Source organism: Antechinus flavipes, chromosome 3 (genome assembly GCF_016432865.1).
Source record: "Antechinus flavipes isolate AdamAnt ecotype Samford, QLD, Australia chromosome 3, AdamAnt_v2, whole genome shotgun sequence".
Lineage (NCBI taxonomy): Eukaryota > Metazoa > Chordata > Mammalia > Dasyuromorphia > Dasyuridae > Antechinus > Antechinus flavipes.
The window spans coordinates 590,059,134-590,084,676 of record NC_067400.1 but is presented as its reverse complement, the minus strand read 5'-3'; the positions used below and the strand labels follow the sequence as shown (position 1 = coordinate 590,084,676).

General features: G+C 43.2%; 1 protein-coding gene across 2 annotated transcripts in view; it reads left to right on the top strand.

Annotated features, from left to right (window-relative positions):
- PLEKHM2 (pleckstrin homology and RUN domain containing M2) overlaps window positions 1–25,543 on the top strand; it is a 58,512-nt gene that overhangs the window by 13,691 nt on the left and 19,278 nt on the right. The window contains exons 2-7 of one of the 2 annotated variants that reach the window (XM_051988469.1): window positions 18,044–18,150; window positions 19,869–19,978; window positions 20,603–20,702; window positions 22,649–22,736; window positions 23,467–23,653; window positions 25,231–25,290. In XM_051988469.1, the coding sequence (XP_051844429.1) occupies window positions 18,044–18,150; window positions 19,869–19,978; window positions 20,603–20,702; window positions 22,649–22,736; window positions 23,467–23,653; window positions 25,231–25,290 (652 nt within the window). The remainder of the gene's footprint in view (window positions 1–18,043; window positions 18,151–19,868; window positions 19,979–20,602; window positions 20,703–22,648; window positions 22,737–23,466; window positions 23,654–25,230; window positions 25,291–25,543) is intronic. The other variant, XM_051988471.1, reaches the window with a different exon arrangement.

Sequence of the window (25,543 nt, the reverse complement as noted above, 5' to 3'; positions counted from 1 at the left end):
TGGAAGCTTCCCTGCCTTCATGGAGCTCTCATTCTCTTAGGCTGGTGATTAGGCTTTGGGTTCCAGAAGGAGTACCTAGAACCTAGCTCAGGTCCTAGCTTAGTTGAGGAAAAAGTGAAAATTGCCTGGGAGAGTTTCTGTCCTTCGGCTGATGAGCTGGACTGGAATGTTGGAAAGCATTCTTGGTCGTCACACTTAGGTTGTAGCAGGGAGGCCTGGGAAAGCAGAGTGAGCGGCTTCTGCCAAGCTCTGGCTTCCAGCCCCATCAGTGAAGGAAGAGAATGGAACCCTCATCCTCATGGCTAACATCATATATGCCTCTAGACAATAAAACTGTCAGGTAGGGGCCATTATTCCCTCATTTTTTCAGTTGTGTTCAATTGTGTGTGACCCCACTGGGGGTTTTCCTGAAGGTATTGGAGTGAGGAAATGGCAAACCACTTCAGCATCTTTGCCGAGAAAACCCCCAATGAGGTTACAAAGAGTCAGACATGACTGAACAGCCACGGTGTGCCAGGCGGTGTTTGGGGGGTTTAGGGGAACTTCTGCTGGGAGGCTTGCGGAGCCTTTTTGGGCTGCTCACCCACCTTTGGTGTTCACCTTCACCCATCTCTTCCTATTTTGACTTGGAATATCTTTTTCCTTCTCTCTGTCTCTATCTCTGTATGCCTCTATCTTTTTCTCTGTCTCTGTCTCCCTCTCCTTTTCTTCTCTCTGTGTGTCTCTCTCTTTTTCCTTTCTCTCTCTCTCTCTCTTTTTCTCCCTTTCCCCCCTTCTTCCCCCCCCCCCCTCTCTTCTCTCTGTCCACTTGGACTTTGAGGACTCTGGAAGAGAAGGTGAGGCTGATGATAATTCTGTCTCCCTTAAACCCAGTTCATTCTCGAGACAAGACATCTCCCTGTGATTTCAGTGGTCTTCTTCAAAATGAAGGATGAATAACAGCAAATTATGTGTCAGGCACTGGAATACAGAGGAAGGCAAAAGAGTCCCTGCCTTCTTGGAGGTCACCCCCTAATAAGGGGTGCTTAGGACACCTTAGCTTAGGACAAATAAGATCCAGACAGGATATGTTGGAGATAGCCAACAGAGGGAAGGCACTAGCCTGCAGGGAGATCATTATGGGGTCTTGGAGGAGCTGGGTCTTCAGGTGAGACTTGAAGGGAGCCAAAAGTGGGGTGGCATTCTAGGAATGGGGGGGCTTTGTTTGCCAGGGTGAAGAAGGCAGGTGGTTATAAAGATACAATGGCAAGGAAGAAGCATTCCAAACTATTCACAGATTGCTTCCACCTCGCCATTGGGCCAGAACCTTTAAACTGCTGATTAATCCCCCAAAACCTTTCTTCCCCTTTTCAGAACACACACAGTTACCAAAACCCTTTGGTATCATCTCATTTCACCCTCAACCCTGGCAGATTGAGACTAGTTTGGAGCTTGTTTTATTTTTGTTCAGGTTCTGGGAAACTGCCTCCCATAATGCTGCAATAGTTAAGTGACTGAGGGTCGATCCAGGAATATTATCCCAGGATTAGGATAATAATTATTTTAGTACCTTCCTCACAGGGTTATTGTGAGGATCCAGTCAGATAATACAGGGCATTTAGAAAAGCCTATAACATTTCAAAGCTAAAATTTCAAGGAGGAGGGAGGGAGAGACAGAGATTCAGAGAGACACAGAGATAAAAAGACACACAGATGGAGAGAGAAGGGAGACAGAGACAAAGAGGCAAAGAGACAGAGATAGAAAGACAGAAGAAGACAGAGGCAGAGAAACAAAGAGACACAGAGAGAAAGAGACAGAGAGAAGGGGGCGAGAAAGGAGACAGAGGAGAAGAGAAAGAGAAGGAGAGAGGCTGGGGAAAGAGAGATAGATAGAGATAGGGAGACAGAAACGGAGAGAGATAGAGACAGATGGAGAGACAGAGAAGTGGATGAGGAGTAAGGGGGAAGAGAGGCACAGAGAGAGAAATACCGAGACAGAGAAGTAGAGGGAGTTAAGGGGAAGGGAGAGGAGAGGGAAGGGAGGTTTCTGCAAACTGACATAGTCACTCATGCCCTCTGAAATTATTTCCTGAGCCTTAAGATAGTTTCAGGGAACATTTTTTAGGAATCTTGGAGGAAAAGCTATCTTAAAATACAGCAAGGATTGACATTTTAAAACAGAGCCACCATATATCCCTTGTCCATTCACAGGTTTTTCCTCTAGAATCCCAACTAAATATTTTAATCAAGTGGAAGTGGGGTGTGCCATTTCCCCTGAGGTGGATCTGTGTCCAATCCCTCCTAGTGATAAAGGGAGGAGATTGTCTTTACATGAGTCAACATCCTGATCACAAGGCTGGGTGGAGGAAGGCTAAGTTCTTACGTCCTCTTTGAGAAGTTCCTATCACCCTTATCCCAGTCTCCTAATGAAAAACCTTTTGCCCTTTGTCTTGGACTTGTCCCACCCAGGAGCTTTCCCTTGATGCCTGTAAAGAGATCTAAGGAAGAAATTTTATTTCTTAATATTTTTAGAGAAACTAAAAAGATTTTTAAAAATGCTTCTGTGACAAATGAATCAGGATTTGAACTCATGATTTGCTATGCTAATGAAGAAGGTGATAGTGTTTGAGGAGACAGAGAAGCCAGACATTTAAATAATGTGGATGTTATATGGTTGAATTAGGGACATCTAGGCAGCCCAGTAGATAGAGCCTCAAGAAGATCCAAGTTCAAAATGGCCCCCAGAGTTATATTTACTAGTTATACTATCCTGGGCAAGTCACTTAATCCCATTTGCCTCAGTTTCCCCATCTATTAAAGTGTTGTGCCAAAGTTCCCTTTTTAATGTCCTGACCCAGTTTCTCCAATTGTCCTATTTATTCTGCCTCAGGTTATAACCTTTCCCTCTTAATGTTTGATGAGGTAAAAGTCTACCTCAGTTGCTATAATCATTCCCTCTTAAATGGTTGATGAGATGAAGGTTTTATATCTTTAGGTTATAGACATTCCTTCTTAATGTTTGACAGGATAAAGGTTTATCCATTTTAGATGTCATTAGAACATCAGTAACCTCCCTCCATTGTGTCATCCTAGGGGCCTCCCCCACCATTAGGTTATCCCCACCTAGGTACCTCCCCATTATGTCACTGTTCTTGTTATCCTATAAAAAAGCTTGATGTCCCAATATTCAGGGCTGGATTCTTTGAGATGATACGTCTGATCCATCTAGTCCCAGTATTTCTCTCTATTTAATAAACTATTGAATTGTTCTCTAATCTCTGTCTTGCTCAGTTTCTTTGGCATTATAAAAGGAGCTGGAGAAAGCACCACTTCAGTATCTTTGCCACGAAAACCCCAGAAGGGGTCATGATGACTTAGATACAACTGAACGATAATAACATTATACATAATGTAATATTCACAATAATACAAAATGGAGAGCTTGAGATATTGCCTTAAATTCACAAAGCTCTATTTTGTACCCCTTTTCTTTTCTCCTCACAACAGCTCTATGAGGGAGGAACTCCCAAGTATTATTTCAGTTTTATAGATGAGGAAAGGTATATGTGATATCACACTTATTTCTGTATCTAGTCCTCTCTTCCCCCCAATCCATGGAGCACTCCCTAACAATAACTAACAATAGCTTGCATTTATATAGCACATTAAGGGTTGCAAAACCTTTTAAGATACCTCATTTGATCCTTTAAACTACCCAGGAAAGTAGGTACTCTTGGTATCCCCATTTTCCAGATGAGGAAACTGAGGCTGACTAAAGTGAAGAGATTTGTAAGGGGTTGAACGCGGGTCTTCTTGACTCCAGAGGACAAGGATAGACTGTCCCCTTTCCTCTGTTCTTTGCATTTGCTTTGTTACCTTTACTGATTATAAGAGTTTACTGATTCCATTGACCTCACTCTGCATCATCAGCTTAGGTCATCCTCCGTCTGGTTCTTTGAATTTTCCCGTTATCTCTTAGGATGCAAGAACATTCCATTATATCCATCTGCCTGGTTAGATTTTTATTTCAATTTTATTTCATTTTCAAATGAAAATCTGGCTGCTCTCCCGCCTTCCCCCAGTCCCTACTGGGAAGAAATTGAGTTAGAACAGAACAACACAAATCCCCCCATCAGCCTCCTCCAATTGTCTCTGCACATACACGAGTCCATCTCTTTTCTCTTTTTCCTCCCCCTTTTTATTGTTATTTTATTATAGCTTTTTATTTATAAAACATATGCATGGGTAATTTTTCAACACTGACCCATGCAAAGCCTTCTGTTCCAAATTATCCCCTTCTTCCTCCCCACCCTCTCCCCTAGATGGCAGGTAGTTCCATACATTAAATATGTTAAAATATACATTACATCCAATATATGTATACATATTTATACAGTTATCTTGCTACGCTATCTCTTCTCTGTAAAGAGAAGGGGGCTGTTTCTATGAGTTCTTCTGGCTGCTCATTGTATGATCTGGGAACCCCAACTGACTCAGCCATTCCCCGGTTGGTAGGCGTCTACTTTTGTTCTTCAGATCATTTCATTTCCTTTTTTGGAATCAATCAGGCTACTAAGGGTCTGAAGCTAGATTTGAACTCGGGTCCCCTTGACTCCAAGAGGTGCTCTACCCACTGTGCCAGCTGGCTGCCCCCTCCTCAGAGCTTTTTCTTCAGACAGGTGCTTACTTGGCAAGGTAGGAAAGGGATGGGCCATGGAGACTGGATGGAGCCAGAAGACCTGGGTTCAGGTGTTACCTCTGACTATATGGGCTGCGATCACAACTTCTCAATTCCCAATCTATGAGAGGTTAGATTAGAAATTGTCCTACACATCAGCCTTATACTCCTTAATCACAGATTTGGTAAATAAATCACTCTTAAGCATTTATTAAGCACCTACTGATAAAATGTTAGGTATAGTAAATAAACCACATACAAGCATTTATTAAGTACCTACTGTTGAAATGATAGGTGGAGTGAAGTAACCACTCCCAGGACTGGTGAATAATGACAAGCATTAATTAAGCATCTACTGATGAAATGACCACTCACTAGCATTTATTAAGCACCTACTGGTGAAGTCACAGATGTAGTAAATAAATGACTCACAAGCATTGATTAAATGTTTGCTTTATGATGAGTCCTTGCCCTGGGGATAAAAATACAAACAGTGAAACAATCCTTACATTTTAATGAGATAGACAGCAAATATATAAATATATTTAGAATAAATAAGAAGATAAATGCAAATTAATGGATAGCAGGCATTTTGGGAGGGAGGACACTAACAGTTGGGAGATAAGAGAGTGGAGGGAAGGAGAAGAGGACATTCTAGGCATGGAGGACAGACAGTACCAAGATATAGGACGGGAAATACATGCTAGGCCACGTGCTGATCTCAGTCTCTACCCTCTGAGGAGCTGACATTTTACTGGAGGACACATGCACAAATATGCAAAGTCCATCCTGATTGACAGAGTACTCGCAAGGTTTATTAAAAGCATCTACTTTGTGCTAGACGGTTGGCTAGTTAAGTACTGGGGATACAGAAACACAAATGAAACTATCTCTGCCTGAGAAGTCAGGAAGAGCGGGATCACCTCCTTTTTGGGTGTTCTCACCTCTCTTCCTGAGAAGTCAGAGAGGGGTGACCACCTGTGTTCTAAAACAAAAAGATGTAGAGGGTGGAACTTTTTTTTCCCCACCCTTTACACCTGCCCTCAAGAAGCTTATAGTTCTAGTGCGGTGAGACAACAATATAGATGTGTGCAAATTCATAGAAGTAGTTTTAAGAGAGGAAAGAGGAAAAAGCCCAGGAACCTCTCCTGGAGGAGGTAGCAGCGCCTGAGCCAGGTACCAAGCTTGAAGGAAGCTGGGAACTGGGAGAGAATGCCAGGAGGACCTGGGGTACAGCCTGTTCTGTACCTACCCGGCCCTTCCCCACCCAGGCAACATCTCATCCTCGAGACAATAGGATTGGCCAGCTTGGGTGATCAGATTGGGTATTTTTATACATCTGTTTTGGGGAGAATGGATCAGGAACTTCCCAGCTAGGGACGGTTAGCAGAAGAGGACCACAGCAATGGGTAAACTTTCTTTTGTACCTCAGATGGTCCAGGGAGAAAGTATCCAATACCTTCCCCTCTTCCACCATTTCCTATAAACTAAATCCTGGGCAGCAGATTGATGAAGTAATGGGAGTGACAGCCTCTGGGTCAGGAGACCTTGCTTCAAATTCTATCTCTTAACACATGAGCTGTGTGATCCTGGACCTTACCCTCCCCGTGCCCGGGACACTGAGGTTCTAAGTTACCTGACCTGTATTAGTGGAAGGAATTACCACTTCAGGAATGAATTAGTTCCCCCTACTGATGAAGTCGCAGGTCTGCACCAAGTTTAATTCTAAATTTTCCAGGTATCCTGCTTGTCAGTGGGATTTCGAATTGTGGGTTTTTTAAAATATGTGTCCCTTCCAGAGTTGTCCTGAGGGTCCAGTGAGAGAATATTTGGCACATTGTGAGCACTATATAAATGCCATCTATCATCATCATCATCATTATTTCTTTAATCCACCAGCCCCACTCTGGGGAATGAAGGCACTCCTTTTTGGACACACTGGGCATTCAGAGGTGATCAGAGATTCAGGCATTGTAACGACAAGATGTCCTCCATATATCTCCAGATAACAATTATAATTTGAGTTAGAATTTATATTAATGTTATAAGGTTTGCAAAGCACTTTATATATATGAACTCATCATATCCTCTCAGCATTCCTGGGAGGTAGATGCTATTATTATCCCCACTTTACAGGTGAGAACACTGAGTCCAAGGGAAGTTAAATGACCACACCTAGTAGCTGAGGCAGGCTTCAAAATGAGGTTTTTTTGAGTCCAGTCTCAATTCTGACCTAATGAGCTGCCACTTAACAGCCTCTAGATATAAGCAGTGATGAAAGATTACCGCCAGTTGGAGAGGAAGTATGATGCCCATTGTGCAGATGAAGAAACTGAAATTCAACATCAGACACTAATGCATTGTTGGCGAAGTTGTGAAATAATCCAACTATTCTGGAGAGCAATCTGGAACTCTGCCCAAAGGGCTGTCAAACTGTGCATCCCTTTGACCCATCAGTGCCATTACTGAGTTTGTATTCCAAGGAAATCATAAAGGAGGAAAAAAGGACCCACATGTGCAAACATGTTTGTAGCAGCTCTTTTTGTGGTGGCGAAGAATTGGAAAAAGAGTGAATGCCCATCTGTTGGGGAATGGCTGAATAAGTTGTGGTACCCGAAGATAATGGAATATTATTGTTCTATAAAAAATAATGAACAAGCTGATTATAGAAAATTATGGAAAGATTTACATGAACTGATGCTGAGCGAAACAAGCAGAACCAGGAATACTGACACAAAGACAGCAAGAATGTTTACCAGATATACATCGTATACAATAACAGCAAGAATGTTTACCAGGAATACATTGTATACAATAACAGCAAGAGAGTTTGATAATCAACTATGAAAGACTTGGTTCTTCTCAGTGGTTCACTGAACTAAAGCAATCCCAATAGACTTTGGACAGAAAATGCAGAAAATTTCTGCATCCAGAAAAAGAACTATGGAGACTGAATGTAAATCAACACATACTATGTTCACTTCTTTTTGCTGGTTTTTTTCCCTTCCAAGGTTTTTCCCTTTTGCTCTGATTTTTCTCTCCCAACAGAATTCATAAAACAATGTATTAAAAATAAATACACTGAGAAAAAAAATCAGTCATTCCGTCAGGATCATAGATTTAGAACTGGAAGGGATGTTAGATGTCCAACCGGCCCAACCTATAATGAGATTTATGTTTGTTGATGTCTTAAGCCACTTAATTTCTGCCTGCCTCAGTTTTCTAATCTGTAAAATGGTTATAATACTAGGGCTGTTGTGAGTCTCAAATGAGATAATGTTTGTAAGGTTTTTTAGCAAACTTTAAACTGCTACATAATTGCTAGCTATTTTTATTGCTGCTGTTATTATTAGCTTCATGGTAATAATAATATATCTCTTTTCTGGGTATGAGGTGAGGGGAAACTCTCTGGCTTGTTTTAATTTCCATTTCTTGTAATTTGGCGCAGTCTTAGTGGTATTGTCCTGCTTTTGTAAACTATGTGTCAATATGAAACTTGGTCATGGGGTTTTAAAAACAAATCAGTGATTAAGCTGTGATTCAGAGTACAGAAGGAGGCCTCAGATATTTCCCATGGCTCTCATCTCTTGATTGAAGTACTCCCCAAGAATGATGCCTCAGGAGGACTTTCTTTTCTTAAAAAAAAAAGTTTAATGTTTTTTTATTTCATATCACTTTCATTTCCCAATATGTTCCTCCTTTCCCTTAAGGGAAACTATTGCTTGAAAACTATCTTTGCATATATTTGGAAAAATAAAACACTATTCAAATAAAAATAAATAAATTTGCTAAGGGAATCCATTGCTTTTAACAAAGAATAAAAAGAAAGAGGAGAGGAAAAAGGCAGTTGAGCAGACCCAACCAAATACAAAGTACATGCTTGCCAAAATGTTCCACAGCCAGAGCTCACTGCTAAAAAGAAGGAAGGGAACTAAATTCTCATCTCTTTTCTGAGGGGCCAGACTTGGCCGTGCAATTACCCAGGGTTCAGTTTTTTTTTTTTTTTAATTTGTGGATTTGAATTTCTTTAAGCATCTTCATCTTCTGTATGTTATATAATCTTGAGGAATTAACAGGATATGAGTCCTGTGGGAGGTCCATGCCTCCCAACCAAAGTCTGATCATGTTTGGGAATCACCACATCCTAGCCACAAGGCAGGAAAGACCTGTTTGATCTGCAGAATGGATGCATCTGGTCCTGACAGGACCATCAGGGAGACAACTGTTGCCTGGCAACTCCTTCCCTGAGTACCAGAAGCAAGTTGTACCAGGGAAAGGTCCCAGAGGAGCAGCTGGCCTTTGGAGTGGCTACTGTATCCCTCGGCACACAAACTTTCCTCTCCATTGCTAAGGCAGAATGGGCCCCGGGATGAGAGATGGCTTAAACAAATTTCCTCGCCCATATTTCTCTTCTATATTTTTGAAATTTCTTTCTTTTCTTTTTTTTTATTAAACACCAGAGACAGTTTCTAAAATACCTCCAATCTCTTTGGGCTCTTCTTAGTAACTAAGAAACAGTTGAGCAAAATCAGTGTAACAAAAGTGTCTGACACTGAATGTATGAATGTATTGTTCTGCACCTGTGGTCCCCTACTTCTTCTTCTTTTTTTTTTTTTTTTTTTGGTGAGACATTTGGAGTTAAATGACTTGTCTAAGATCACACTGCTAGTAAGTGTCCTCCCAACTCTGGAACTGATGCTCTAACTACTGTACCAACTAACTGCCCCTTCACATCTTGACAAAGAAGAGAGAGATTTGTCATTATTCTCCAAGTTCTAGAGGAGACATTGTAGTAAATTAAAATACAGCCGAGTTGTTTTTGCTCTTATGATGGTAGATATTATGTGAATTATTCTCTTGGTTCATGAGCGTCTACTCATATTTGTCTCAGTTCCTCATATTTTTGTCTTGTCTTGTCTTTGAGGGATTCATGACAAAGGCAGGGTTGTCCGGTAGGTAGAGCCCTGGACTTGGAATCAGGACTCCTCTCTGACACTTGACAGTGATCTTGGACAAAACATTTGTCTATAAAATAAGAGGCTTGGATGCAATGACCTCTAAGGTCCCTTGCATCATGATCCAGTGGTTTCACCAGTAAGGAGTGCGCATCGAGGAAATTCTGCCAATATAAATGTGCAATTGTTTTGCAATATTTAGAGGCATTGAGAAGTTAAGGGATTTGCCCAGGATTGTTATTCAGCCCAGTATAGGCAGTCAAGTGATCCTGCAGATAAAGCACTGAGCTTAGAATCAGCAAGCTATGAGTTCAAATCCAACCTCAGACTCTTACTAGCTGTGTGATCCTGAACAAGTCACTTAAACCTATCTGCCTCAGTTTCTTTCACATGAGCTAGAGAAGGAGATGGCAACTAACTACATATCTTTGCCAAGCAAACCTCAGATGGGATCATGAGGAGTCAAATGTGACTCAAATGACTGACCAACAACAACGTGAAGTCATATTCACTTGCCAGATTTCTTTCCAACTATCAATCAATGGATACTCACATTGTTTCCACTTGTTTTGCTAACACAACAATTGCTGCTGTGAATACAAAGAGTCTTTTTTTCCCCATCTTTGAATTAATTCCTTGGACAGTATGCCCAGGAGGGAATTCCCTGGGTAGGAGGTGCCCATCCCCATATTTCCTAAGGAACTCAAAGCACTTTTTATACACCTGGACACACGCCCAGCCACCAGGCTTTCTCCTGGCACAGGATTTACCGACTATGTGACCCTGAACAAATTACATCCCTTCTCTGATCCTCAGCTTCCACATCTATGAAATGAGACCATTGGGCCAAATGAACTTTAAGATCCCTCCTGATGTTAGATTGATAAATCCAAGTTATTCCCTTTTTCTGGGCTCACTCAGTTTTTTCATCTGTCAAATGAGTGGGTAGGATTTAATACTCTCCAGGGTTCCTTCTAGGTCCCTAATCTAGAATCCTTGGTTCCTTTGAGCTAAGAGAGGGAGGAGACCAACCCTCAAGTTTTCAGCCTGTGTGAAAGCGAGGTGTTCCCCACCCCACCTCAACTGTGAGCAGGGGCCAGGGAGTAACAGAGCATTCTTCATACTCCACAGATGCTGTTATGGGAACCCCAGACTGGAGGAGTTCCTAGTTTGAGCCCCAGGACTGGTGTGAGTGGGAGGGGAACGGAGGGCAGAGGCCCAAACCAGAGGCTGCCGGGAAGTCCCTCACTGAGAGTGGGACTGGCCCAGATTACAATGCTCTGAGTCAGGCCAGCAGCCAGGGCAGCCACGGGATGGAGAGTGGTCAGCTGACAGCCTCCTCCCAGAGAAGCTGGACAGAACTCTGGGAAAAGAGCTGCCAGGACATGGGGGCAGGGAAAGCTCCAGAGCAGATTTTGGTTTTATCCACTCCTGTGGATATGTCACTCTTGTGATTTCTCTCCTGGATGAGGAAAGCCCTCCGCCAAAGAAGATTTTAACTCTTCCCCAATTAATTGTTTTCCAATATGTAATAATCAATATATTAATTAGGCTAGCCTGTAATCAATAAATTGATGGTCAGTGGTTTGTTCTGGTAAACAAATATGCCAAGGGAGACTCAGAAATGCCTTAAATCGGTGTGACTTGTGACTCCCTGGACAACCATATTTGATGAACATTTAATGAAGAGGATCCTCTTCCTCAGTTTCAAGATTTAGAAGTAGATTGAGAGGTTGTGGCTTGTCCAAGGTCATATAGCTAGAGAGTCATAGGCTGTACTTTCTTTCTTTCTGACTTTGAGGTCAGCTTTATATCATATCTATTATGTCTCAATATGAATACTAATATTCATGTTAATAATATTGATTATGGGCTAAATTAATGTCATTAATTAAAACAATAATTGATGTTTAGAAAGAATCCTGCCCTTACTCCACCATGGCTCATAAAATCATAAATTTAGTGCTGGAAGAAGCCTCAGAGACTATTTTACAGATTAGGAAACTGAGACCCATTATAACACATTTTGGATTTTTTTCCCCTGCTGTAGGAGCACCCCGTAAGGGATTTCCTCTCATCAATGTGGATTGCCATCTTAAATGGCAGGCCTAGGATCACATAAAGAGCAGGGATCCAGCTCGAACCCTGATGGGCTGGTTCCATATTGCTGTTTAAGAGCCAGGATGAAGGAAGGGCAGTTTAAGTAAGAGAAACCTGGATAGTTTTTGTCCTGGAGGTAAGACCTCATTAATTCAAAGGATTGTGATGATCTCATGGTGAACACTCCCTTCACTGGAACAGATTGCAGCCCAGCTGTACTTTTTCATCCCTTAAGATTCATATTCTTGTCTTTCCACTAATCCTCAGTGTCTGATTCTTTTCATATTTTGGAGCTTCCAGTGCAATTTTTGTATTATCCATCTTGTTATCTCTTATTCTCCCTCAATATATATTTAAAGGAACCTGGACTACAAAGTTTAAAAAAAAAAAAAAAAAAGGCAGTTCTCTAAATCATAGGTTCATATACTTTCTGAACTAGTGGCCAAATCTGTCAGATTCTACTGAAGCCTGGCCCACATCTCTCTCACACATTTCTGCGAGAACAGCACGGAAGATTCCATCGCAGGCTCTGCTAAAAATCCAGGTGGCCTCTATCTCCAGCATCTCTCTCCAAGCTACCAGTGGAGTGACCCTGGTAGACAAAGAAATAAAGTCAGTCTGGCGTAGCCTGTTCTAGCCAAAGGCCCTCTGGGATCACCGTGTTCTTTTCAAGAGGTTCACCCGCCATCTCTTTAATAATAGATTCTAAAATTTTGCCAGGGATCAACGTCATTGGCTGATAGGTTATAGATTTCATTCTGTTCTTTTTTCCTAAATTGGGACCACATGTGCCCTTCTCTAAACCGGTAGCAGGTCTCATTGGCCATGAACTTTCACACGTTCTTTCCTGGGGTTTAGCAATCCCATGCTCAGGTAGCATATATTCTAATGAATAATATAATAAAGCCAAGGTTAGCTTGGTGGTGCTATTGTGCACAGAGAGCACCGGGTCTGGAATCGGGAAGATCTGAATTCAAATCCAACCTCAGATATTTAGTGGTGATATGACCCTGGGCAAGTCACTTAATCCTGTGTGCCTCAGTTTCCTCATCTGTAAAATGAGCTATAAATAGCAAACTACTTCAGTATTTTTGTCAAGAAAACCTCAGTTGGGACCACAGAGAATCAGATACAGCTGAAAATTGTTGAACAACATAATAAGCCCACATATATGAACACAAGGAAATACCCAATAATAATGTAAGAAGGGAACCAGATTTAATTTAATAATTAAATTAAATATTTTATTAATCTGAAATGAATTAAGTATTTAATGGGGTAGAATGGGGAGTGGAAAGGAGGTGGAAAATGGGGAAGACAGAGTAGGGGCTATCTGAGCTAAGCCTTGAAGAAGAGAGAGACTCTTTTTTTTTTTCTTTAGGTTTTATTAAAATACAAGTTTTTTTTTTTTTTTAAGTACACATTCCACTCAATACCAGTTTTTTCTTTCTTTTTCTTTCTTTCCTTCTTTCTTTCTTTTCTTCTTTCTCTCTTTCTCTTTATTTCTTTCTTTCTCTCTCTGTCTCTCTCCTTTCTTTCTTTCTCTCTCTGTCTCTCTTTCCTTCTTTCTCTCTCTCTCTTCTTTCTTTCTTTCTTTCTGCCTTTCTTTCTCTTTCCTTCTTTCCTTCCTTCCTTCCTTCCTTCCTTCCTTCCTTCCTTCCTTTCTTTCTTTCGGGGTTAAGTGACCCCAAGTGACTTGGGTTAAGCCCAAAGTCACAAAGTGTTAAGTGTCTGAATCCAGATTTGAACTCAGGTCCTCCTGACTTCAGGGCTGGTGCTCTATCTGCTGCACACCTAGCTGCTCTCTATTTTCTTTTTAAAATGTTTTTTCCTACTTAATAGTATTCTTTTTTTCCCAATTACATGTAAAGATAGCTTTCAACATCCATTTTTGTAAGATTTTGAATTCAAAATTTTTTCTCCTTCCCTTCCTTCCCACCTCTTTCCCCAAGGCAGTAAGCAATCTGATACAGGGTATACATGTATAATCATGTTAAACATATTTCCATATTATTCATGTTGTGAAAGAAAAATCAGGACAAAATAGAAATAAGACAAGAAAGAAAATTTTTTAAAAAGGGGAAAATATTGTGCTTTGATCCACATTCAGTCTCCTTAATTCTCTCTCTGGCGTGGATGTCATTTGCATCCCAAGTCTCTTGGAATTGTCTTGGATCACTGCTCTGCTGGGAAGAGCCAGGCCCATTGTAGCTGATCATTATATAAGAGATTTGTATTTTCTCTTGGAGGGCAGGCGTACTCGCCAGCAGTAAATGGATGGAGCCAAATCCTGATCAACAATTACCATGACTCTTGTGGTCATAGGTCACAGGTCTGTAAGGGACCTTAGGAGTTGTGTCCCTCAGCCTTTTGTTTTTAATTTTACAGGTGGGGAAACTGAAACCCACAGAGATTTTTCTGGGGCAAATCAGATATGGGGCTTCAGATGCAGGATTTGAATTCATGGTTCCTGATTTCTTTCCACATCACATGAAGTCAAAGTTGATAAAGCACATGCTTGGCCCAGTGCCCCTGAGAGACAGGTGCTGATTGGTGCATGTGCTCACTGCATCTAAACATATTTCCATATTCATCTGTGACCCCTATTTTATAGATGAGGACACTGTGTCCCAGGCACCCGGCCGCTAAAAGTCTGAGGCTTTATTTGACCTTCCTGACTGCAAGCCTACCAACTTTTTTTTTTTTTAAGTATTCTTGGTACAGAAGTAGAAGGCTTTTATATAATCTACAAGTAATATTTTTCATTTTTTCCTCCAGAAATATCCTTTAATCCATATATTTTCCTCATCTTCATCTTTTCCCAAACTTTGTACTGAAATCACCAAGTACCAAGTACTATGTTGGTTTGGCTTATTGAAGATCATGGCTTCGGTGAAGGGGAAGGGAAAAAAATTAAGCATTTATTAGGTATCTATTGTGTGCCAGAAATTACGCTAATCATTTTACAAAAACTGTCTCATTTGATCAAGGTAGGTGCTAGAATATCCCCACTTTACAGAGGAGAAAACTGGGATCCTGGGAGATTGTGTTAGGCCAGGTTACATGGGGAATAGTGGCAGAGTGAGAATTCAGACTCGGGTCCTCTGTTTCACTGCTGGCATTCCAGGCACAAACCACACCGCTTCCTTTTACAAGGGGAGCACTTGGCAGATTCACAGAAATAGAAAATTCTTGCAGCAAACTTCCTGTCTCTAACAGTTCAGAGCTCGTGTACTTTGGGCTGGGATCCTGGAGCAACCTATTGTTCTTTGCTAGCCCCATGATTTGAACTGGAACCTCCCAGGCCCTGGGCATCCCCAGCCAAGCCTAATGGCATTATCCCAAGTTGGCAGCAAGGCTGGACCTTGCTGGAGAGAGAAGCTCCATTTGTTATAGGGGATGAATGGCTGGCTCCATTCTAGGAACCAGTGTTTAGGGGGTCAGGGGGATTTATCTTCACAACCACTGGCGGTGGTCACCAGGAGACCCAGAAGAAGATCTTTGCTGGGTCTGAGGGGCCAATTGGCTGGAATCCCGCTCTCTCCATCAGTCTTCTGGGCCCCCTGAACAATGGAGAGGCTCAGATGTAGCCAGGAAGAGCAGGAGAAACTCAAGGGGTGCTGGGAGGGTACTCCCTTACCCCAGGACCTTTCTTTGGGGAGTCCCTGTCCTTGTATCTTCTGGCATAGTACGGGAGGACTCGAGATGCTTTCATCAGCCTCCTTGTGTTTCCACCCGGTGTTGATTCAGGTGGATCCCCATGAGTCAGCATCTCTTCTGGCAACCCTGCCCCTTCCACCCCCACCCCACCTGGTTGAGCAGGTTCACAAACCTGGCCCGCACCCAGCTCCCTGCCTGGATCAAGCCTTCTTTCCCTCTGGTAGACACAGCCACCCACGATCTCTTGAGTTGTCCCCTGTTGAAAAGAACCAACTCATCTGACATCATTAACCCTGCAGCATCCCTGCCACCCCAGTTACCTATAGCAAGACAAGGACTTGGAACAGATCTCTTCACTCCACCATCCTCCTTGTTGCTCAGAGCCTTTGGGTGTTTCAGGGCATGGGTCGTGCAGGACAGATAAAGCAGCCCCCTGCCCTTCAGGAACGTACAAATCTCAGATCAGCAACTGATGCAAAGTGGAATAAACATCATCCCATTTCTGCAGCAATTATTGTTTGCAATTTTTTAAATTTTGAATTTGACAGGCATTTTTATATGCAATGAAGAAGAAAGGGGGAATTGTATGTGAGATAAGAAATCTGTTATCTATAACTTGTATTTTTATTTTTTAATTATTATTATTATTATAGCTTTTTATTTACAAAGCATATGCATGGGTAATTTTTCAACATTGACCTTTGCAAAAACTTCTGTTCCAAATTTTCTCTTCTTTCCCCCACCCCCTCCCCTAGATGGCAGGTAGTCCCATACATGTTAAATATGTATAACTTGTATTTTTAAAAGCACATAATAAAGTCAACACTAGTTCCAACTGTCCTGCTTAATGTCTCCCTCTGAACTTTTTTCTTCTATGTGTATTTTTTAAATGTTTCATTGATAGTCTTTCCTTTTTCCTCCTCCTGTTTTTTTTTTCTTTTCCTTCTCCTCTTCCTTCTTTTTCTCCTCCTCTATCTTCCTCTCTTCTTCCTTCTTCCATCTCTTCATTTTATAAGTGGAAGTATTATTTTTGAGCCATTTCAGTCATGTCCAACTCTCTGTGACCCTATTTGGAGTTTCTTGGGAAAGACACTGTACTGATTTACCATTTCCTTCTCCAGCTCATTTACCAATGAGGAAACTGAGGTAAACAAGGTCAGTGACTTGTTTAGGGTCACATAGACAGACTATTATGTGTATGAGGTTATATTTGAACTCAGATATTCCTGACTCTGGACCTGATGCTTTTTGCAGGATGGCTTTACCTAGCAGCCCCATAAGTGGTAGTATAGAGTAGTAGCTAGAAAACTGGCTTTACTCCAAAAGACCTAGAACTGGCTTTGTACTCCAGAGGTACTTCAGTACCTAGGTCAGCAATTCTCAAAGTATGGATGGTCCTTATGGTCCCTGAGACTCTTTCTGCAGTGGGTCCGTGAAGTGAAGATGTTTTAATTTCTAATTTAGTAAATATTGATATAATATACATAAATAACAGCTCTTAGGAAGACCCTCAATTTTTAAGAGTATAAAGTCATCCTGAGACCAAAAAGTTTGAGAAGGCAACTCTACGACTCTTAATTTATAAAATACAATTTATGTTGGAAGAAAGTATTTCCTTATCCAGCATTCTCTATCTCAGTGAAGTCAGAGGTTCAAGCCCTATGCTTATCGTTGGCTTTTTATCCCCCTGTTTTTCTCTCCTTTGTAAAATGACCTTCCTATTGTAACAAATAAACATAAATCCAATAAAACAAATGTATGTATTGACTGTATTCAAAATATGTTTTATTCTGTACCATTATTAGTCAAGATGCTTCATCATAGGTCCTCTGAACTCTAGCATTTTTAAACATTTAATTTCATTTAGTATTATTTTATATTTATTTAATGCAATTTTATTAACAACATATTATATATAATAAATAATGCATGTTATTTATTTATTTTTTTATTTGAGCCTTGGTCTCTCCATTTGGGGAGTCCTACCTGGGCCTGAAGTATATGGACCACTCACAAGGCCCAATATCAATGCTGATTGGTATGGAAGTTTTAACCTGCTCTCCTGCCTCTCCTAAGACAGGCTGTTGAGCCTTTGCTTCCATCACAACTCCCAAACTCAAGAGACCTACCAGTCTTGGTCTCCCCCTAAGTAGTAGGAATTACACCATGCTCAACCATCTATAGTATATGGAGTTCTTCCTTTGATTGCATCAGTGGGTTTCATTTTTCCTACCACTAGGAACAATTGAGATCTGGCTGAATCAGTCTCCAGAATATTAGATGTGTTGACACTGAGTAAAAGACTTTGCTGTTGTAAAGTTGGATGGGATGTCTTGAATCTAGGGATGTCTCACTTGGAGAAGAGAAGGTTTAGTGGGGCTCCAGCAGCTCTCCCAGCATTCAAAGGGCTTCATGTGGAAAATGTATTAATTTATGCTTCAAAGGGATGTAGAAAGGAGGCGCTCTGAAGACAGGGATTGTCTCTTTTGGGGATGGATGTGATCCCAGGCCCTAACACTGCTTCATAAAAGCTTTTTGAGAAAATGATTGATGTCATAGTGGAGATTCCCATTCAGGAGACAAGATGAACATCTTGTTCCTCAGTAACAGCATCTCTGTTATTCATAGCTAATTCTAGGCTTTTGTCTTTGTTTTGTTTTGCTTTCTCCAGTTGCAGAGTTATTTTGCTGCCTGTGAAGATGAGACCCCGGCCATCCGAAACCATGATAAGGTCCTGCAGCGTCTCTGTGAGCATTTGGACCACGCTCTGCTTTATGGGTAAGGCAGCCGGCGTTTGGGTCATTTGGGTCTGTGAGGTATGAAGGGACAGGCAAGGTGGAGAAGGAGGAGCTGCCTCCAGAAAGAACTCCTGGGCAGTGTCTGTCAAGCGTCATTGTTCCCATGGGAAGGTTTGGGAAGGACATATGAACCCTTTGCCTTCCTGCACTTATCTCGGTGAAATGCCTTTGAGGGCAAAGCTAAAGAAAGGACTGGGGGAGGTGTGGGTATCTAAGATGGCATGATGGCATTCGGGGATTCTCTGGCCTCTTCAGCAAGAATTGCTTTGTCATATTACATTTTTATTGAGATGATAAATAAACAATAAAAATAAATAATAATAAAAGATAGTAATGAAAAAGGAAAAGAGGGAGGCAGGAAAGAAGGAAGGAGGGAAGAAAAGAGGAAATGAGGGAAGGCAAGGAAAGAAAGAGGGAAGGAAGGAGGGAAGGAAAGGGGAGAGCAAAGAAAGGAAGGAAAGAGGGAAAGAAGAAAGGAAAGGAAGGAAGGAAGGAAAGAGAAAAAGAAGGGAGGGAGGAAAGAAAGGGGGGAAGGAAGGAAATGTTACTGAGTTGGAGTACCTAGGTTTGAATCCCAGCTCTGCCCTTTAGAGCTTATAATACTTTTTTGTATGTGTGTGTATGTTTTAATACCTTTGTCATTTTAAAATATACTCGCCCTCCCTTTTCATAAATAGAAACACTTAAGCAAAGTTAGTCAGCAAAATGTTTGCATCTGGTACCATATGCAACACTCTGCTCCCATGGTCCCCCACTTTAATCATCTATCCTCTAAGACTAGGATTGATCATCTCAGTTAATTTAAGTTCAGCTGCCTCTCAGCATTGGTGGGTGTTGCCAATTTGTATGTTGTTTTTCTGGGTCTCATTACTTTACCTTGTCTTGTAACCTACAAGGTAATCAATAAGGCCTTTATGTCCCTCTGAATTTTTCATCTTCCTTGCTTCCTATGGCCCGGTAAAATATTCTGTGACATTCACATAGCACACCTTGTTCTTCCACTGCCCAATTGATAGGCACCTCCTTTATTTCCAACCTTTTGTTAGCACTAAAAGAAAAAAAGTGCTGGTACAAATATTTTGGCATCTATGGCGTCAGTCTGCAAGAAGCAAGTTTTTAAAAAATGTAGATTTGACTTTATTTTTTAAATTGATTTTTTTAGTTTTTACATGACCAGAATTTCCAAATACATCTTTCTGTCTCCTCTGTCCCCCATCCCAGAATAAAAACCAAGGAAAGAGAACAGTATTTGGAAAAACTAACTAATATATCAATGGCCTCTGGTGATATATACAATATTCTACATCTATAGTGTCCCTGACTTTGGGAAAAAAGGAAGGAAATATATATATTTTTCCTTTTCTTCAAGTCAAGACTGATTGTAATTGTAATTTCCCAGCATTCTCTTTCAGTTTATTTTATTTTATTTTATTTTATTTTTTGGTCACCGATATCCTTTCCAATTGCATTGTCGTAATCGTGGCTCACAGTTTCCCTAGTTCTACTTCCCTCCATGAGTTCCTATACATTTTCACCAGCTGATTTGGGTTCCTTTTATTCATCATTTCTCAAAGCACATCCCATGTACAAATTGATTTTGGCCAGAGTGCCTCGATGTCCCTTAAACTCTCTGCTGTGGGCCTGGTGGGGCTGGTCTGGCTTAGTCCATCACTGACGCCCATCCTGCGGCTCTCTCAGTTTGCAGGATCTCTCCTCCGGCTACTGGGTCCTGGTGGTGCACTTCACTCGAAAGGAAGCCATCCGGCAGATTGAGGTGTTACAGCAAGTGACCACCAACCTAGGGCGCAGTGAGTACCCTGGGGGGGTGGGCTAGGGGACTGTCTGTGCTACCTCTCACCCCTGACCCCTGTCCTCCTCCCTACGTGAATCCTAGTGGAGGGTTGGCTGGACAAGCAAAGTGCCGAACAAAACTACACTGATGCTACCTTCCAAGCTCTTTGCCTCAATTTCCTTATCTGTCAAATGCTGGTTTTGGGGACTTGATGACCTCTAAGGTCATTTCCAATTCTAAATCTAGGATTGTACCCCAAGTTAAGAAAGATTTCTCTTTCTAAGCTGGGAAGATACTGGGGGTTTTGAGAGCATTTTACAGCTCCTAATCCTTCTGAGTTGGGCAGTTCCCCCTTTTCCTCCGTCTGCTGACGGCAGCAGTGGATGCTAGTGTGTTTGAAATCTGGGTCCCTAGAAAGATCTGAGTTCAGAACTGACCTCTCCTATTATACTGTAATACTGTGTGCCATTGGGCAATCCAACTCCTGGGCTTCGGGTTTTGACTGTAAAATGAGAAAGCTTGGGTCCCTTCCAGGTCTAAATTTGTCATCCGCTGCTCCTGATGCCCTCTCTCTGCTCCCCTGGGACCCCTTCCTTCCTCCCCCTTCAGAACCGAAGGTCATGTCTGTCCCTTGTTGCAGGCCGGGCCTGGCTCTACCTGGCTCTCAATGAAAACTCCTTGGAGAGCTACCTGCGGCTATTCCAGGAGAACCTGAGCCTGCTGCACAAATATTATGTCAAGTGAGTACGGCACACCTCCAGAGATTGCGCCTCCGCAGTGGCAAGCCCTATGAGCTCCCTTATATGTCAGGGCCCCTCCTCACAAGGCAACTCCCCCTCTGGTGTGCCCTGGGATGAGGCACCCCAGGAAGAACAGCATTGGCAAGCATCGAGCTCTCTCTGCGGGCCCAGCTTTGCCAGGGATGTCACTGGGCCCTCCAACTTTGTAGCATCTCTCCTACTTACCTCCTCTCCATAGATACTTTAAACTCCACATTTCCCAAACAACTCATTTCTTTCTTTCTTTTTTTTTTTTCCTTGCTGAGACAATTGGAATTAAGTGACTTGCCCAGAGTCACACAGCCAGGAAGTGTTAAGTGTCTGAGATACTATTTGAACTCAGGTCCTCCTGACTTCAGGGCTGGTGCTCTATCCAATGCATCACCCAGCTGTCCCAGACCCTCCCTGCCTTCTGCACCACCATCTCCCATCCCTCGGGCTCACAACCTCCGTCTCTGACTCCCCGTAACTAATCAGGTTCTGGGACGCGGGGATTTCTCCTCTGCAGCATCTCATGAATACGTCCCCTTCTCTTCTCTGATATTGCCCCCAGCCTGGCGCAGACCCTCATCACCTAGACTGATGTAATAGCTGCTGGAGAATGAAGGAGGGTCTGCCCACATCAGACCTCCCCTCACACTCCATCCTTCCTCCGCTCAGACACCGCAGTGATTTTCCTACAGTGCAGCTCACCCCCTACTGAATAAACTCCAGTGGCTCCCTTTTGTCTCCAAGATCAAATACAAAACACGCTCTTTGCTTTTAGAGTCTTCAAATCCCAGCGCTCCCTTTACCTTTACACCCAGCGACGTACTCTGATCCACTAATCCTGCTCTTCCTCATCTGCCACCGAGCGTTTTCTCTGGCTGTGCTTTATCCCTGAGATTCTGTCCCCTTCATCTCCGCTTCCTGTGTTTGCTTCAGGTCCCTGCTACATGCAGCTCTGCAAGGCTCCTCTCCCACCCCATTTAATGCGAGGGCCTCCCCCCCGCCCCCGGATTCTCGGCAGTCTATAACCCCTCTGTACATAGGGTTTGCAAGTTGCCTCTCCCGTTAGACTGGGAATCCCTTGAGATCAGAGACTGGCTTTTTGCCTTTCTGTATAGGCCCTAGCACCTCTCATGGTACTTGGTACATAGTAAGCACTTACGAAATGCTTGTTGATTTAACCCAAAGTCCTAGGCATCCTGGTTATAGTTCTTTTGAGTGGTTCAGATCTCCTGGGCTTGCTTGGGAGTGTAAAATGTATCTCATATTGCCCCCAAACTTTCCCCTCTTCCAAATTCTCTGTTTCGCCCTGGGATCTGGAGGACCTGAGTTCAAATTCATTCTCAGACACTTACTAGCTGTGTGACCTTGAGCAAGTCACTTAATCCTGAAGAAAAGAAAAACTTCCCTGTTTCCCCATCTTCCCAGTCACCTGAATTATAGCCCCAGTATCCTCTGCCGCTTTCCTTTGCTGGTCCTAGAAATCTGACTCTCACAACATCTGTGTAACCTTCAGCCACCTTTCTTGGGTCCAGTTTCCCCATTTGTAGAGCAGAAGGTTGGACTCCATGGTCCCTAAAGTCTGAGCCGCCTCTTCTGTGTTTCTTCCCAATGTCTCCCACCCCCAACTCCCACCAGACAGTGCATTGACCAGAGCTCTGAAGTTTTTCAGTGTGGCTTCTTTTACGTTATTTCCACATGTTCTTTGCCAGATTTGGGGCTGGGGGGAGGTGGGCAGCATTAGAATTCAGGGCCTTGGTGGGTTTTGCGCTCTCCTCCACGGGCTGGGTCACCTCATTCAATCCCATTGGGAGAGAGAAGACGAGAGCGATCCAGGGGGCCGGGGCTGGCCGGGGGAGGCAGGGGGGGCACCCCCTCCCAGTCCCAGGCTCAGACCCAGCCGGCCCCCTGTGTTTCAGGAATGCTCTGGTCTGCAGCCACGACCATCTGGCACTCTTCCTCACGCTGGTGTCCGGGCTGGAGTTCATCCGGTTTGACTTGGATCTGGTGAGCGCATGGGCATGTACGGGCTGGCAGGGGCAAGCTGGCTTTCATGTCTCCTTCCTGCTCCCTCATCCCCACACCACCAGCAGGTTGCTTGGACCCCATGGGAGGGTACCAGGGTCAGAGAGGCTTGGTATTGGAGGCAGAGACAGCAGGGTTCGAGCCCGGCCCCTGATGCAAACTGTCTGGGTGATCCTGGGCTCAGTTTTCATCTGAGTGCCTCAATTTCCTCATCTGTAAAATGGGAATAATCATGTGGCTGACCTTACAAGACTACAAATAGGATCAAACAAGATAAGCTGTGGAAAGTAAATCCTTCAGGCCCTGTATAATTATTTTTATCTCTAAAAGAAGCATAATAATAGCACCTCCCTCACTGGATGATGTGAAGATCCAGTGACATCATATATGCAAAATACTCTGCCGAGCTTGAAAGTGCAATATGAATTTTGGCAATTATCGTTAGCTATTATTAGGCGAGAGGAGAGCATCATGGGCTGGGAAATGCCTCTTGAATAAAGGAAAGGCTCCTTGTCATTGTAGGCACTTCATAAATGTTTACTGATTGCTTTTCCCGGGGAAGAGATGGAGCCAGACCAGGAAAGGGCCATCTAGGTGGGTTGAAAGGGTTGCCCAGGTCAGCCCCTTTCCAGCCCCCAGCTTTCCGGCCAGGACCAGGGCTCTCCATCCAAGCCCAAGCCTAACACCCTCCTGCATCTTGCTTTATCCTCAGGATGCTCCGTACTTAGATCTGGCTCCCTATATGCCGGATTACTATAAACCTCAGTACCTATTGGACTTTGAAGACCGCCTGCCCAGCTCGGTCCATGGCTCGGACAGTCTGTCCCTCAACTCCTTCAACTCAGTCACCTCCACCAACTTGGAATGGGACGACAGCGCCATCGCCCCATCTAGTGAGGGTCAGTGACAGGGCCGGCCGTGGGAAGGAGGCGGGGCTCTGCTGGACGGCTGGACTCCTCCAGAGGAAGCGTGGGCGTGGGGGCAGCTTTCTTGGCTGGCTGGGCTGGCCTGGCTAACCACCTGGCGATCTGCATCCGGGTTGGGCCAAGAGGCCGGTGAACACCGTTCTCTCACTTAGGGGCCCCGTGGAGGCCAAAGGAGCAGGTTCTGCTTTGGGAGATTGGTAGAGAGGGTTAAGTATCTCTGGTTCATGGCTGTAGGTCAGTGGGGCTGCTGTTCTTGAGAGGGGAATCTTCCCTGGTGTCTCGTCCTAGGAAAGTCATCTCACCTTCCCCGGGAGGCAATCAACCCCCTGGAAGGGTTGGGACCAAACCACATAGGCTGGAGGCTTCAGAAAAAAATCTATCCACCAGTGAAAATTATCAGCCCATTCAGTTTCTCTTAATTTTGCTCATGCTGCCTTTATACGTATAATGAGTAGCGTATTCCTTGCCTTCTTGATGAGTGGGGGGAGGGGGAAGGGAAGAAGACAATTTGGAATAAAAAACTTTCAAATGCATTTTAAAAAAAACCCCAAAACTTCTTCATATTGACTAGGGAAGCTGGTTGTCAGGGTCATGAATATTTTGTTTTGTTTTTCTTTTTGATAAAAAGAAAGGAATTTTTACTTGCTTGTAACCTGACACCTTTGATTCCCTGGAGTTTTGTTCATTTACAAAAGTGGTCTGGTGACATTGCCATTACCCCGGTTCATACTAGGGTACCTAGCCCTCCAACTCTAGGACCAGAGGGAGAGGTTCAGAATGCATCCAGTCCTTGAGAATAGCCTTAGCATGAAAACCTCCTCTCTGCCAGCTGTGTGAGCCACAAGGAACTAGCTGGTTCTTCTTAGGTTGAGTCAGTGGGTAATGGGGGAAATAATTTGCCAGAAAGGAGACAGAGGGATGGATCTTGAACGCCCATTCCACAGGGAAATTTGCAGCGGGTACCAGGGTCCTCCAAAGAATGCAAAAGGTGGAGGAAGCAGATTGTTATTATTCAGAATTTGAGGACCTGCATTTTGATCCTGACTCTACTCCTTACTACTGGGCAAAAGACTTGGGGCCCTTCTCTAGGTGTCAATTTCCCTACCCTCAAAAAGAGGTTTGTTTTCAGTAATTTCTAAGCTTCTTCCCAGCTCCAAGTGTGTGATCCCATAAATTATGAACCCAAGCATAATAGTCCTGACTTAGCTCATTTTCTGTCAAACTCAAGTTGTACTCGTTTTATATTTTGTTTTTATATTTATTTTATCTTTTGTTTGCATGTGTGTAAATGCGTGTATGTATATCTGAATTTGACTGTTGTTTTTTAAACCAAATAGGTCTTTCTCAGGCTGGTCCAGAGAAGAGCTAACTTGTCACCCTGCTGGGGTTGCCAGCAAATTGTTCTTCAATTTTTAGATGAAATGTAGAAAGTTAAATTTTTTTTCTCTCATGTTTTCTTCCCATGTTCCCCTCCCCTTTGACCTGCTCCCCCCTTCCTCTTTCCAATGGCCTGTGTTTCTAATCCTCAGTTTTGTCCCTCATTTTTGTAGATTATGATTTTGGAGATGTGTTTCCAGCAGTGCCGTCTGTCCCCAGCACAGACTGGGAAGGTGGGAATATAAGCCCGCTGCTAGCCTGTTTTTGTGGTTTGCACCTTTTCCATGCCAAGCTTGCTGCATGTTCTGAAATCAGTTCATTAACAGTGATGATAACAAACCGAAAATTGGCCTTCTGATTCCGATGGAATTCTGTAGGAGAACCGTAGCCTTTTGGCTTAGCCGCACCCTTTGCCTTTCCAGGTCGTCCTGGAGGCATTTTGTCTGCCTTTACAGAAATGTCTAATGGCTGTTGTTCAATGAATGC